This window comes from Leptodactylus fuscus, chromosome 6, assembly GCF_031893055.1.
Source record: "Leptodactylus fuscus isolate aLepFus1 chromosome 6, aLepFus1.hap2, whole genome shotgun sequence".
Lineage (NCBI taxonomy): Eukaryota > Metazoa > Chordata > Amphibia > Anura > Leptodactylidae > Leptodactylus > Leptodactylus fuscus.
The window spans coordinates 112,791,919-112,808,217 of record NC_134270.1 but is presented as its reverse complement, the minus strand read 5'-3'; the positions used below and the strand labels follow the sequence as shown (position 1 = coordinate 112,808,217).

Sequence of the window (16,299 nt, the reverse complement as noted above, 5' to 3'; positions counted from 1 at the left end):
CATATAGAATGGCTAACATATGGTCATATGTGATGGATTCCTCAGCAAAGGCAGGATTGAAGTGCTAACCACAAGACCTCTATAACTAGAGCACAATGGTCATGGAATCCCTACTAGAACCTGGATCAATCACTAAAGACAGTATGGTTTTAGTCCATAGCAGTTCTCTTAAATTTTCACAGTGTGAATGGGTGTACCATAAACTATATAGTCATACAGTGGTAGGAAAGTAGTATGAGATTATTCAGGACTATGATCCACTTCTTCTAAGGAAATGACATGGCGTTTGTTGGTCACATTTCTATGCTGCAGTTCGAACTGTAACACAACCATGTGACCAACGGACATTATGTCACTTCCTGAGAAAAGAGGTTATCCAGGATTATAGTTCTGGATAACCCCTTTAAATTGAGTACTCCAATTACAGCAAACAAAGGTTATTCAGTCTGTAATAAATTATACTATTTTTCACTACTTTCTATCATCAATTCCTTACCATTTTCAAGATGTATGCTGTCAACAAGAAGTGAAATAAAGAAAAAAATTCCCACTGAAGGGCAGCCAGCAGAGATCTTATAAACGGAGAGGAATTGATAAAACTGATAAAGGAAGTATCATGGAAAATTGTATAACTTTTTCCATTACACAAAGAATAACCTAAAACAGTAATATTCCCTTACATAGGACATACACAATCAGACATTATAAATGACGCAGAGATTTGTTAAATAGAAATCTAGTTTTATTGAGATTAATACAAACTGGTTTCCAGAACACTGTGTATAATACACTGCTATTAAAGTGAAGTGCGTATCACCTAAAGGGTTTGTATTAAAGGGACAGTGTACACAGCCGCTGAAAAGAACAGTCCATTATTGATCCAGGGAAAAAAAAACACGAAGTAAAAAGACAAAATCTTTACACAAGTGTGAACATGTTCCCATCAGATCAACGAGTGAGGTGATGTTGCTCCCAATGCAAAGTGCATGCCAGCACTGTAACCAGGTCATAGCTGCCAGGTTGATAACTGCTGTACAGTGAATAGATCATAAAAACACTGTTCTCTGTTGAATAAGAAAAAACATATATACAATGGAATGAAGGCTTACTGCCAATCTAAAATATACAGAGAAAGGAACCATTCAGGAATGATACAGTCATGTCAACAGAAATGCATGTGGTTACCCAGGATTCCTAGCTGTGCGTGCAGATAATAAGCAGAAAATACCAATATAAACCTAATGAAAATTATGCAGAATGAACACGTGGCCGAAATAAACCACACTTTAGATTACCAGTGTAAGTGCTAGAATATTTTAAGACCCATCTGAAAGAACTGTGATGTTGGTGATACTACGTCTTACACTTACATGCTGCTGCCCTTGAGGAGAATGCCCAGCTGTGATTCATGGTTTACATGAGATTCTAACAGAAAAACACACCACAATGTAGTGCCGCAGAGTGCAGCGCATCACCAGCAAAGTTTTTGGAGGGGAGTCTGTCAGCAGAGCATTGACAGACTTCTAGTGGCAGGCATTAGTACAAGACATCTGAATAGCATTTCACAGACTGATAAACTAACATAGAAAACTCTTCAACCCTCAAGTGAAAAGGTTTACCCAACAAAATATCAGATCCACAGGCTGACTATGCTAAACATAGCAAACGTATTGTGTATGTACATGAGTTCAGTGCCCATACATGTGCATGAAGGACAATACCACAGTATCAGAACATTTTGGAAGCTAGATTGCAGTGAAACCAGTGACCTATACAACCCGGAGTGTGCAGTAGCCTAGGCTGCTAGGAGAAAGTACCTCTATGGATCCTTCTTTTGCCCTCTGCATCCCTGAGATAGGTATGGCTCTAGGGAGGTTATAAGGTCCCAGCATGTTCTTTTATTACATTATGGCTTGCAAAAATTGCAAATCAGGAATTTTTCCAAGATAATAACCTTCTTAAAAGGACCACTTGAGGCAGATTGTGTCTGCCTGTGTTATGCCTAATGCGTGTCTTAAGGAGGTGATGCATGGCACAGGGATTCTCTCTGTTGTGGCATTTGAGACTGTGGCATGCCCAGTACTAGACATTTGGTGGGTGGGATGAGTATTAGTTTTTAAGTGTCCCTTTACTGTATGAAAAGGATAATCTTGGCCACTACAGTTGGTTAGCGCAAAAAAAAAACCAAACAAAAAAAGCAAAAAACACACTACCTTACGGATGTACCCAACAATGATTTGTCCAGTCCGGACATACACCAGTGCATATGAAAAAGAAATGCTGTCAGCATTTATCAAAAAGTGCATATTCTTTTAACAATGGTTAATAGTACTTGACTGTCCACCCCCCACAAAACAAAGTTCTACAGTGAGCAGAAGGTTTAGTCATTATTAAAGACTTAACATAATTGGGGGCTAAGCTCCAGTACCCCAGCATGGCCACTACTCCTTGTGCAGAGCTGCCTGCTTCAGATTCTGTACAGTGCCAGTGAGTGATGAGAAGAGCTGAGGGGTGGGGGTACCGAGTGTTGGACACCAATCTGACACTTGAAATTAAGGAGAGGTTATCAGTATAACACTGGAAACCCTTTTTAAAGTTTTTGCAAGTTTTGAGTGACTTCCTTTAAATTATAAAATAAAAAAAAAATAAACGTGCTGCCACCTGGAAAAAGTAAGCTGCTGCAGGATTGATGTCTCTAGCACATACATGGCTGCTCCTTTCATCTCTATAGGACTGTCACAAGAGCATTGCAATGCATGCACACCATTCCTCTAATCGTATGGGGCAAGTGGCGATCATGAGAACACCGGGATCTCCACGAGGGAGAAACCCCATTAAGTATTGGTTTGTGTGTCATACTTAAAATCAGAAGCAACCAACAAATTCCTTTGCTGCAATTTTTGTTTCTAAACTGTACAGCACAAAAAAGTGAAACATTTCTGTTTCTTTTACCTCTTTGCTAAAGGGAATCCTTTATGTTAGACAAGGGTAGTGACACAAAGAGGCCACTCTAGTAAAGATGGCCACTGGCTGTCCATGCTCTCCTTTTAGGAGAGGGTAATGGGTGAGGGTCACAGTCCACCACCTGGAGCCTTTCATTCATCACTGGACAAGGACTGTGCCAATGTCACCTGGGCACGTGCAATCTTTCTATTAAATAGTTTTGTTCATTACAATGTGCTTATTAAATAATAATTTTGTGTGCTTTGCATTACATAAAACCCCCCATTATGGGTACAATGAAATGTATTACAAAGAAATGGTCTTACAGCACAAGCAGAAGGTAGTAGTGGTTATAGCAGCAGAATCTGAAATAAGCAGTGCGGTTGTCAGGGCAAGCTGAGATCAATACTGTAGAGGAACATATAGGTGGAGTTTATAGGTCTGTCTGATCTCATTCCACATCATCTATTGAACTATATACAGTACATGGAATGTATCTTTGTAATGGTATATACACCAAGGTTGTTATAGGAAAACAACCAGCCATCGTATTAAAGTGTGATGACTTTTACAAAACCCAGATAGTCTTGTAGACAATCCATTGTCATATACTCTATTAGCGAGACTTAACTACAAATGTGGTGGTGGGGTCGGGGGAAATTCAGGATCCTGAAAAACAGCCAAAGTGGAGAGTGGCTACAAAGAGGGCATATATTACAAAAACAGCCCACTGATTTTGTTGGGGGACCATGAAATTATTTATTTCCCTTGCCTATTGCGGCACTACAGGGTGCAGGGAATCTGAAGCTGCCCTATAGAGTACTGCTTATTGCTGGGGTCCCAGCAGCGACAGAACAAGTGGTCAGCTTATAAAAGTGGGACTCATTTAACAAAAAGGGACAACCCCTTGAAAAGGTCTACAGAAGAAACTTTTGCATATTCTTTGCAGAATTGATGGCAATTCCCCTCCTTGAGGATGCCGGAAATTCCTTCTTTCACCCTCTCAATAGATTCAACTTAGAACAAATAAAATGATTGACACGAACAAAGAAAAACTATTGAAGATTCACTTGTAAGATCCGTAGGTGGTGCCAATATTACAAAGATACTTAAAAAAAAAAAAAAAATTCTTCTGCAGTGTCTGCAGACTGGACAAGTCAAGAAAACCTACATACAAGCTTCAAGAACTTGGCATTACAGAGTTGGACGCGCTTCACATATGATCATCTGTGTCTAGGCCTTAAAGGGATGTGTCCGATTACAGGGGGGGAAAAAAAAGTGTCTGCCGTTTTCTTTTTCAGAAATAGCACCTATCCTGCCCAAAGCCTGTGTCTGCCGCTGCACCTATATGCCATTGTCATTCATTTGGTCAATCTACATAAATATATTCAGCAACATTTTCTTTAACCCTGTGTCTGCTGAGCTTGCAACATGTTCCCATGATCCTCACTCTGCAGGCAGACAGATAAGTGAGATGTTTGACCAACACATTATAGACTGGCTTCATTATTATTCATGTGACCATCACCTACAAATTTACTTGACCACAGTTTTTTTTTCTTTTTGTTAAAAAAATATATAAAATATATTCAAAAACATATTACAGAAGTAGATAGTGTACAGCTTTCCATCTTATACAGGTATATATACAAACACTGAACATTGGCTCCTTGTTTTCTATTAAGCTTTTACATTTAAAGCCCTTGGTTCATGGACCGGGTTTCTCTAGTGAATGGGTTCAGGGACAGAAGCTTAGCCATCTTATAGTTACCATGCATCTTTGCGATATTAAATGTATCTATAAAAAAAAATTGCTTTTTAATAAGTCTCATGCCATTAAAAGGTTGGGTTATACCAATCTGCAGACCTATTGGAACAATTAAAAAATAATAATTAAAAAAAAACAAAAAAACAAATACCACACACACACAGGTCAGGCTATCAGATCAATCGACAGACTGTTCTAAAGGGGTGCTCCGGAGGTGTCGCTTTGGCTCTGTTGTAGAAAAGAATCGCACATCTTGGTCTCGGTCCAGCTGCATAGCTTGCACAGTCTTTTCCACAGCATCTAGATGTGGGTTACCCAGGCTGGTGAAGTAGGCTGGAAAAATCAGTCCACAATTATATTGCTGATACAGAAAAAACTGGAAATGCTGCTGAAGAAAATGCTCATTCGACTGGCTTCCTTAAGTCCGCTTAAACTGGGTCTCATCACTCTATTAACTTCATGACAAGATCAAGACCTACACAATTCTCTTCTGAAATAATCTCTGCTGCATATTCACAAATTTAATACATATTAGAAATGTCCAATTGCGCCTTTGAAGAGACTGGAGATGTAAAGACATTCTTTATTGTCTGGAAGGGGTTTCCCCACAAGAGCAACTCCTCTCTTATCCACAGGACCAACTGGACCTTCATAGATCAAGTGAACAATTGTGCTCCATTCATATATCTAGATCATTCATATGTCACTGCCGCAGACACAAAGTATGGCACTGCACTATCTCAGGGAATCATATAAAAAATGAAGTAGAAGTGCACCCCATATTCCCATGATTACTGGGGCCCCTGAGGATGGACCTCGATAAATTTGCAACTTATACCCCAAGACTAAGATTAAGGCCCCATGTAGCGGGCCACAGCAAAAAAGCACTGCGGAAAAAACAGCAGCGGCAACACATTGCAGTTTTTCCTGCACTCATTTCACAGAAAGGAATCCTCCGCGGACTTTCTGCTTCCATTAATACCTAAAGGGAAAACACCAGCATTTCCATAGGAAAAATTGACATGCTGTGATTTCCAAAACCGAGGCGGTGGGGAATGGGATTCACTAGACTCTCATCCACTATACAGTGACTGTAAAACGCTGCGTTTATGCCATGTGGGTCCCTGGCCTAAAGGGGTTTATCTATTGAAAGATCAGTGGGATTCTGACTCCCGACAACGCCACTAACATACAACTCAAGGGGACACAGCACAATCCTCTTTATTGGTTACCATGCGCCGCTTTACTGCATCTGTGTCTGGTGTTCCAATTCACTACAGCTGGATCCTATTCTAGGGAGCCATAATAAAGTCCATTTGTAACGGCTGTACCTGGTGGAAAAACACCTTGTCGGAATACAGTGTCCCTTTTAACCAGCTCATCTGCAGCGGTGCAAAGCATCACAACCCCAATGACCCTATAATGATGGTTTAGGCCAAATCTTTCTCACTCTACTATGTAAGTATCAACCTCTGACCTCCCATTAATTTTATATTTATATCCTGAAACACTGCTACTCTCTAACACCTACAACCATTTCAGCACGAACAGATTAAACTCCATGATCAGTAGAATCCTTTCCTACGGCTGTTACCATTACCAGCAATGCGACCAGCTACACTCCACTCTCTATTTGGACACCTAAGATGACACTTATTTGAATCTTAAACATTGAGCCAAGTATTTAGAAGATATAGTACCTTTCTCCAGGAGTGTCTGTTTCAGAGCTTTAGCAAGTAAAACTCGTACATTGGGCACAGGATCAGAAGCAAGACTCAGCAGATTGGGGAGAAGGTGAGCAGCAAACTGTTCAGCAGGCATGCATTCCTCCTGTACCACCGCCTGCAACAAATAATATTTTTTTTTATTTATAATGTATATGATCCATTATTGGCTCAGGCTTGCTATGCAAACAAAAAAAAAATAAAATTCTTCTACACATTTATGAAAAAAAGTATGGCGCTACATAAAGGGCTTTCTGATGCATGGTCTGTGCCTCAACCACACAGAAAATGTACAATGGTCATCTTACCTGGCAGATAAATGCAAATGCCTGGCGTCCAACCCATTTGGAGGAATGTCTGAACTGCACAATGAGCTCATTAATGAAGTTAATGCCCAATTCATTTTCACTATTTGCGTAAAACTTCCGTAAAATTGCGACAATCTGTGAAGATAAAAAAAGACTTGCAGTTGTCAAATAATTACTTCCAAGCTAGACATATACACACAAACTTCTGTTCTGACACAAATGTTTTCATAAGGGATTTTCAGCTTACCAGTTTAAAGGAGATCCACCTCACTTCAGATACCTTGTCTGAGCAAAGCGTCAGCGCTATGACCCGTAAATAATCATAGACGTCTTTGGGGCTGTACAACTCAAGGATCAGGATTAGTTGCCTGAAAATAGTAGAAGACATTTTCATTATTTCATGGATGCCTCCAATGTATACAACCCAGAAGCTCCAATTTAAAAAACTTACTACATGAAGTGTCTTCCGTATATAATGCACTGTTTCCATCCCCAGGTAAATCGCCCTATATGAGTATATGTGATTTCAGACTGGGGCAGATACTTAGGGTCTGCTAGCGGGAAAAGGAACCCATTGAAGTCAATGGGAGGCTTTTTTTTTCAGCGCTGAAATTCCACACCAAATTCCTCCCCATTTTCCTCCGTGTGAATGCACCCTTACCCAGGAGGTATCTTGGTTTCCACTAAAACGGACTCCAATACAGGTACTACGCACATCTGGTGGGAATAACTAGCCATTTGCAAGTTTTGGGTCTGTCTATACCACCATACACATTCTGTCACTAGAATCAGTCTCATTAAATCCTAGAACAAGCCTTATTCTGCATATACCCTGAAGGGTACTCAGAAATTATTCCACTTCATTTTGTCAGCCAAGCTGGCCACAGCTCAGAGCTGAAAACCACTTCAGTGCTCTTAGACTTCATTAACAATAAACTAGGATGGGACTTGGCAAACATCCTGAAGAACTCTCAAGGGTATAGAAGCCATGGTAGTGTTATCAGTCTGTAGAGTAATAAACCTCTTTCCCAATGCATTGTATAGTTTTGAGTCGAGTCCCTCATCCCCTTGTCTATAATGTCTTACTCCCTTCTGTGGTCCTTCCGTTTTGATACAAAATTTAATCTGCTTCTACATTTTTGCAGCCTTTTCTTCCTAAAGCAGAAAGTTCCATTCTACGTTTTATTAATTGACTGAGGTTACGGATTTTAGAAAGCGTGGATGTCCTTATCACCTGTGGACCACTTACAGCAGGACATCAGGACTTCTACCTACTAGACTAGTAGAAGTCCTGCTGCTTCCTGATACACTGAACATCTACATGCTATTACAGCAGTTGTGGCTGGTCACAACCCATAAAGGTGAGAGGACATCCTGACCACTTTTCTGATTATAGTACTTTGATTTCTGAGCACCACCACTTACAAATATAAACAGTATCATGCTATGTGCCGCTTGGCGTATTGTTTTTCTTGTTTCTAGATAATTGTTAAAGGGGCCATCAGTATCAGATTGGTCAAAGCCGCAACACGCAGGACACCTACTGATAAGCTGTTCTCAGCACTATCTACGTATATTGAGGACAGAGCTGGAAGCAGCTGTGCTCAAGTATTATAGCTCAGCTCCTATACACATGAGAAGGAACTAAAATATAGTAACGCAACACAGCCATTACTCAGAGCTATCCATTTCTGGTCTTGCTCCCTGGCAGCTGAATATGATTTGCCCATAAAATCCCTTTAATAAAAGGTTAATCAGCAAGTTTCACAGGCTCTAAAAATGGTGCCACTGAAAATTATAACTAGTCCCACAAAAAAAAGTCCCTCCTCATTCAGCTACATTAACAGAAAAATCAGTAAGAGTTAGTAAAAATTGTTAAAAAGTAAAATTTATAAAGCAAAATAATTTTACTGAAAAAAAAAAGGTATACCTCACATATACCAGCCTGTCAGAGGCAAAAAGGGACACTCTTGAGCAATGTTTGGTGAATAGGACCTATTTATACATTTGCTATATGTAGTAGCAGCTTTCCTGGCACATATACCAAAAGAATACTGCCAACACAGTGTCTAGATACGTAAACGTACACGTTTCACTTCCCTGTGCAGCAACTAAAACATTACAAGGTACAAAAAAAACAATGGGGAGAAAAACTATCAAGCCATGCACAATAGAATTCTGGCGTAAAAAGCCACAAAACAGATTTAAGCCTTTTTTTAATGTAGGTTGTGAGCCCCATATAGGGATCACAATGTACATTTTTTTTCCTATCAGTATGTCTTTGTAGAATGGGAGGAAATCCACGCAAACTCAGGGCGAACATACAAACTCCTTGCAGATGTTGTTCCTGGCGGGTTTCGAACCCAGGACTCCAGCACTGCAAGGCTGCAGTGCTAAACACTGAGCCACTGTGTTGCCCCCGATTTAAGCCTTTTTAACCTCAGCTGCACAAAACAGTTTTTTATGACATCCCATTTTTGCACCACTGACACCACAAAAATTGTCACAAAATGATTGACACAAAATTGACTGAAGTATTAAGACATGTAAATGTGCCAAATTTATCCAACTACGTACAACATTTGATAAATTTGGCTTAAATTACACAAGACCCCAGCAAAACTGACTTTCAAAATATCCCTTATGATAAATCTCCCCCAATGTCTTAACAAGAGGAGGAATGGAAAATAAAAAAAAAAAATTAAAAAAAATGAAGCCCAGATACAAATGTGTCACTTTGTGCCATTGTCGTAATCTCATTTCTTCTGCTTCGATCAATAACACATGTAACCTTGTTTTTCCTGACACAATCGCCCCTGAAAACAAAATCCTGGTAAAAGTTCTATCACTTACTCTGCCAACTCATATCGGAATCTCCAGTTCCTGATGTTATCTGTGGTGAGGAACTCCTGCAGCTGGTATAGATATTCCCTCCTCATGTCTGCATGGAGAAGCTGCAGAGACAGAAATACATCTGTGATACTTTATACAACCCTCCAAACATGCCCTATTGGCCTTTTGTGTAGGAGAGTAGACTATGAGCAACAAGGGGTGCGGGAAGGTTTTCACATATAACAGGCAGAGAGGTCACTCATGAGTTCTCATACATATTTCATAACTTCAACATTACCTTTAGAAAATCATACAGATGCTTCAGGACACCAATGCGGACTTCATCCAGGTCTTTCAGAAATCCATTGAAAATGGGAACAAGATCCGCTGCGGTCAGCTTATCTCCCAAAATGACTGCTAGCTCATGGATGGAAAATGCCAGTGTCCGTCGTACCTTCCACTAAGGAGAAAGTTAACCCTCAGTTCCGATGTATTCAGAAGTTTGTATCTAGTGTTTTGTTGTATAATTATATATATTATATATTATATATTAGTTCTATATTAGTTTGTATCTAGTGTTTTGTTGTATAATTATATATATTATATATTATATATTAGTTCTATATTAGTTTGTATCTAGTGTTTTGTTGTATAATTATATATATTATTATATACAGTCCTATGAAAAAGTTTGGGCACCCCTATTACTATTAATTATTTTTAGTTCTAAATATTTTGGTGTTTGCAACGGCCATTTCAGTTTGATATATCTAATAACTGATGGACACAGTAATATTTCAGGATTGAAATGAGGTTTATTGTACTAACAGAAAATGTGCAATATGCATTAAACCAAAATTTTACTGGTGCAAAAGTATGGGCACCTCAACAGAAAACTGACATTAATATTTAGTAGATCCTCCTTTTGCAAAGATAACAGCCTCTAGTCGCTTCCTGTAGCTTTTAATCAGTTCCTGGATCCTAGATGAAGGTATTTTGGACCATTCCTCTTTACAAAACAATCCAAGTTCAGTTAAGTTTGATGGTCGCCAAGCATGGACAGCCCGCTTCAAATCATCCCACAGATGTTCAATGATATTCAGGTCTGGGGACTAGGATGGCCATTCCAGAATATTGTAATTGTTCCTCTGCATGAATGCCTGAGTCGATGTGGAGTGGTGTTTTGGATCATTGTCTTGCTGAAATATCCATCCCCGGCGTAACTTCAACTTCGTCACTGATTCTTGAACATTATTCTCAAGAATCTGCTGATACTGAGTGGAATCCATGCGACCCTCAACTTTAACAACATTCCCGGTGCCGGCATTGGCCACACAGCCCCAAAGCATGATGGAACCTCCACCAAACTTTACAGTGGGTAGCAAGTGTTTTTCTTGGAATGCTGCTTTTTTTGGACGCCATGCATAACACCTTTTTGTATCACCAAACAACTCAATCTTTGTTTCATCAGTCCACAGGACTTTCTTCCAAAATGAAGCTGGCTTGTCCAAATGTGCTTTTTCATACCTCAGGCGACTCTGTTTGTGGTGTGCTTGCAGAAACGGCTTCTTTCTCATCACTCTCCCATACAGCTTCTCCTTGTGCAAAATGCACTGTATTGTTGACCGATGCACAGTGACACCATCTGCAGCAAGATGATGCTGCAGCTCTTTGGAGGTGGTCTGTGGATTGTCCTTGACTGTTCTCACCATTCTTCTTCTCTGCCTTTCTGATATTTTTCTTGGCCTGCCACTTCTGGGCTTAACAAGAACTGTCCCTGTGGTCTTCCATTTCCTTACTATGTTCCTCACAGTGGAAACTGACAGGTTAAATGTCTGAGACAACTTTTTGTATCCTTCCCCTGAACAACTATGTTGAACAATCTTTGTTTTCAGATCATTTGAGATCGGGCTGTCCATGCTTGGCGACCATCAAACTTAACTGAACTTGAATTGTTTTTTAAAGAGGAATGGTCCAAAATCCCTTCATCCAGGATCCAGGAACTGATTAAAAGCTACAGGAAGCGACTAGAGGCTGCTATCTTTGCAAAAGGAGGAGCTACTAAATATTAATGTCACTTTTCTGTTGAGGTGCCCATACTTTTGCACAATCAAATTTTGGTTTAATGCATATTGCACATTTTCTGTTAGTACAATAAACCTCATTTCAATCCTGAAATATTACTGTGTCCATCAGTTATTAGATATATCAAACTGAAATGGCTGTTGCAAACACCAAAATATTTAGAACTAAAAATGATTAAGATTAATAGGGGTGCCCAAACTTTTTCATAGGACTGTATATAATAATAATGTGTTTTCACTACTTTCAATAATTCAATCATTTAACGGCTTATCACTAGGTAAGTGAGAGTTACAAATATTTTATCAGATGCTGCTAAGGACTAAAACAAGTCACTGTTATCTGCTTCAATAACATGTAAATTAATTCCATGGCCGATACATTTTTTTTTTTGTGTGCGTGGGGGGGGGGGGACGGACGGACAAAAAGACATTGGTAAAAGTTTGGCCGATCCCATAATCTATTTGTTCATCATACCTGGACATCAGCAGCCAGGGTCTCATAGGTGTCCTTCAGAAAATGCCAGTTTTGTCTTCCTAGGGTCAGAGCCACTCCCGGTAAACTATAAGCACAGTGCTTTGTGATTTCTGTATCTACTGTTTGGGCACGGACTGGGTCAGTCATGGAGAGATACTGGTCTAGCAATGGTTGGGGAACAACATCCTGAGAAAAAAATATAACACCAAATGTCAACCATTTTCCATTACATAAGGCACACAATGATTAAAATGGGTAAAACCTCTATTCGCAGGATTGGGACTGATGTGTCTGATCGCTTACAGTCTGACTGTTTTTACCCCCTAGTAATGAGGAGGATGGAGCTGTACATGAGTGGCCATCTCTTGGCTCACTTTTATGGGACTATAGGAATAGCAATCTCTGGGAGTCCCATAGAACTGAATGAGGCTTTGGCAGAGTATGTACAGTTCCTTTCACAAGTAATGTTAGCGGACCCCTATTCTCCTGATCACTGGGCGTCCCAATGGAAAGAGAGCGGGGGGTAACTGCAAGTAGTAGGAGAAACCCTTAAAGGCTGAGGCCACAAGTTGCAGAAAAGCTGTATTCTTTTGTTGCCAAATCAAGGTTGGATTTAGCATGAAGGAGAAGTAGTTAGAAGAACTTCCTTTATATTTCCCGTTCATTTGAATCCACTCCTGGCTATGTCTGAAAAAACCACAACAAAACCGGAACCAAAAGAAGCAACGAAAGGTCTTCAGCCTAAACGAAATTGTGAAAAAATGAAAACAATTTACTTATAAAGTACAAGAACTAACCTGGACTTTAATAATTTCTTCTTCATGGTTTTCCTCTTCTTGAAGAGAAACAATAGGAAGCAGTGGTTCATCCTCAGATAACTAAAACATAAAAAAAACCCTGTGATTGTGATTTCTAACACCCACGTCAACAGTTCAAGATGCATTTTTCTCTGACATAAATCACAGTTTGCAATACAATGGTCGGTCATGGTTTGAGGTAAAGACAGATGCAACATAACGCACTGGTAATGCTCAGAGAAAAAAAACAAAGACTCACTGGGCTTTCAGAAGCGAGGTTGGGCTCCTCTTGTTCTTGATGTGTGGGACTGGGACATTGAGTGCAGACGCTACTTGGGGCCTCTTCTAACTCCTGACTGCTCTCTTTACTTGTTGCTTCCTCTGGAGATTCAGAGTCAAGTTCTGCTGCTCGGAGGGCAGCCGATAGAACCTGAACCTGGGCTAAAAATTCAGGATAAAATCTTTATTACATTATTCCAAAGCTTTATAATTTTGTATGAACAAAGCTCAGCAAAGGTTATGTGGTCATTTCTGTAGGACTTCCAATCACTACAGGAAATTTATGCATTACAAACTAAGTTCTAGAGGACTACAGCTTTACTTAATTGCAGTAATGAGTAGAATATTTAGGGTGCACTTCAGCTGAATTGCACATTTTTAACTTGTGAATAAACCAGAGGTTTTCAACTTAGAGAGATTCTATGGTTAGAGCTTCAATACTTGCTTCCTCAATGGCTCTATTTGTGACTGTGTTTCCGGACCGATTCAGACTCCAGGTCATGTGATTGGAACTAGCGCAGGAGAGATGGGAGAAGGTGGAGTGACTTAGGGACCAAATGCTGGTTCTGATCATATGACCTGGGGTTGGAACTAGTTCTTCACAAATAGCACCACCGAGGAAGTTAGTGTTCAAAGACTCCCTGGAGCATTTGCTAGCAGGGAATGTGAATACTGACATGTGCTAGACATCACTGCAATTAAAAAAGTATGCAGTTCTTATTTAACCTCTTCCTGACAAGCACATGTACTTCAGTGAATTTAATAAATACCATCAACACCACCAATACATATCATTACGTATTGTCTTGGTTATTACATATTAGCTAGAGGGTCACAATACAGAACTCAGTAGAAAGATATGGCTCTCTTTTCATACCTCTAATATTTACATTACCTTGAACATCTGGATCATCCATGTGCCCCTGCAAGCTCTGAAGAACCTTCTCTATGTCACTACTAGCCATGTATGATTTGCAGACTGGGTTGGATTCTGATTCCAAATCACAATCTTTCCTTGACTCATCTACAGGCAGTAAATCAAGTTCTTCACTTATGTCAGGTAGTGGGCTTCTCCAGTACAGGAAAGAGTTAAACACGTCAGCTGGGCGTCCGTCTGCAGAGGGGCCTGCTGGTGGTCTCTGGCTGTGGCTTCCATCATCTTCTATTGTAGGACTGCACGTAACATGCCCACTATTACTGAAAGAACCATTGGAGCCTTCACAGTTAGAAGAAACTGGATGGGACCGATTTGTTTTGATGAAGTGATCGCTGTTCTCACTGGTGGAGACAGGCGTGGTGGAAAACACAGTAGGTCAATAACACAAGCCAAAAAAATTACAAAAAACAGCAATTTAGCTATTTTATAATCTTTAATGTGGAAAACTAAAGTAAGGAAAGATGAGTTCAGGAATTAAGAATTAACTGCATAATCACTAAAATTATCAACACATGAAATTAATAAAGCCAAAGCACATATAGATATATCTATCTCAGTGTGTGTACATATATATATTGGTGGCCTCAAACACCCTTTTAAAAATCAGTTTATACTGGGCTGCTGAATCACCAAACTGGTGGTGGTGGGGGGGGGAGTGTTGAATCGCCAATAACAGTCCTGTTCGGAGAGCAAAAACCACAACAATGAAAGGTGGGGTGAGACAGACACAATATTGGTCACTACAGACAACTATCAAGACTGTTTAAACAACATCAGAAAACCTTGTACTGGGTGAGAAGCAACTAGCTCCAGCAAGGCAGGATCACCCACTGGAGAAGGTGTGTGCCATGTTTTTGTCCTATAGACAGTAGGCTAAATACTGATTAGTTTGGTGCCTGCAGGAAAGGCACAGCCTGTGTACGAAGAAATAAGAATATCCAGAAAAATGTATTGTAGGGTACAGAAGATTATCCATGGTCTCACCTGGAACTGCAATGTGCACGGTCTCCAGCATCGGAATCTGTTACTAGGTCATCTGTAGGAGGTCTTAGGCTCAGTGTCCCATCCTCCTTAACATATAAACCGGCAGACGATGGGTTAGCGAAAGTGGAAATGAATGGTCCCAAAGACTGAAATGCAGTTTGACGAACCTGTGACATTAAACACAGAAAGGTTAATAGTTAAGTACAATCAGAACACAAGCTCATAATAATTGGATTTTTGTACTCATGGTAAAATCTATTTCTCTTTGAATTCATTGGGGGACACAGCACCATGGGTATAGGCCCAGATACTAGGAAGCTTTCCTTCTCCATCCCCAGGATCCTGGCTTCCTCCAGTCTGGTTTGTACCAAGGTCTTGGTCTGTCTACACTGAAGGAGCAGGGAGAAGGAAAGCGGATCTAAATAGAGAAGTTCGTCCAACCACACTTAGGCATTCCAGGTGCAATGACAGGCCCACACGGAGTGAATCTTGCAAGCCTGGATCACAGTCAGGAGACTGGCTGAGAGAAACCACAACGCTTCATAATCTCTGCTTCAACAGCCACACAGTTAAACACAGTCGAGGTAAGGTGGGGTGGAATAGCAGACCCGGGGGAAAGAGATCCCAGAAGGGTCAATTTCGTGCCACCAGAACATCAAGAACCCTCTCTGCCATGAGTTTCTGGAGAACATGGGGAGAAGGAGAATAGATATAGAATTCAGACAAGGGAACATGAGGGCGTCAGAGGCGAGGGCCCAGGTATCCACGAACTGACCACTTAACAGGGGAACTTGTGGTTCAGACAGGAGGTGAGGTTGGAGGTTGACATACAGAGTTCTCCACCCAGCTGAAGAAAGATCTGTTGGGGAAGGACCACTCACATGGGTCAAGCTTGACACGGCTCAGGTAAGCCACCATCCCACTGTCTACCCTAAAGTGTGGACAGAAGAGGGCAGGAACGAGATGCTCTAACCAGGGAGGTTGCCAGAACAGCAGCTAGGATCCAGGTCCCTCCCTGAAAGTCAAGTAGGCAATTAATGGAGTTGTCATCTGGACTCTGGCTGGAAGGCCCAGACGGGACAGCAGGGAAGATGAATCTCAGTTCAGACAATTCATCTGGAGGAAGGTCTTAGACTTGGACCACAGGGTCCTGGACAAAGCAAAGAAG

General features: G+C 40.6%; 1 protein-coding gene across 3 annotated transcripts in view; it reads right to left on the bottom strand.

Moving 5' to 3' along the window:
- Positions 1 to 745: 745 nt before the first annotated feature.
- LOC142208509 (serine/threonine-protein phosphatase 4 regulatory subunit 1-like) overlaps positions 746 to 16,299 on the bottom strand; it is a 40,291-nt gene continuing 24,737 nt past the window's right edge. The window contains exons 10-20 of one of the 3 annotated variants that reach the window (XM_075277065.1): positions 15,132 to 15,298; positions 14,106 to 14,488; positions 13,191 to 13,372; positions 12,932 to 13,012; positions 12,135 to 12,320; positions 9,874 to 10,035; positions 9,597 to 9,697; positions 6,991 to 7,111; positions 6,744 to 6,878; positions 6,412 to 6,553; positions 746 to 5,044 (exon numbers count right to left, since the gene is read on the bottom strand). In XM_075277065.1, coding sequence (XP_075133166.1) covers positions 4,890 to 5,044; positions 6,412 to 6,553; positions 6,744 to 6,878; positions 6,991 to 7,111; positions 9,597 to 9,697; positions 9,874 to 10,035; positions 12,135 to 12,320; positions 12,932 to 13,012; positions 13,191 to 13,372; positions 14,106 to 14,488; positions 15,132 to 15,298 — 1,815 coding nt within the window. In that variant the 3' untranslated portion in view covers positions 746 to 4,889. The remainder of the gene's footprint in view (positions 5,045 to 6,411; positions 6,554 to 6,743; positions 6,879 to 6,990; positions 7,112 to 9,596; positions 9,698 to 9,873; positions 10,036 to 12,134; positions 12,321 to 12,931; positions 13,013 to 13,190; positions 13,373 to 14,105; positions 14,489 to 15,131; positions 15,299 to 16,299) is intronic. The other 2 variants (XM_075277066.1, XM_075277067.1) reach the window with 2 other exon arrangements.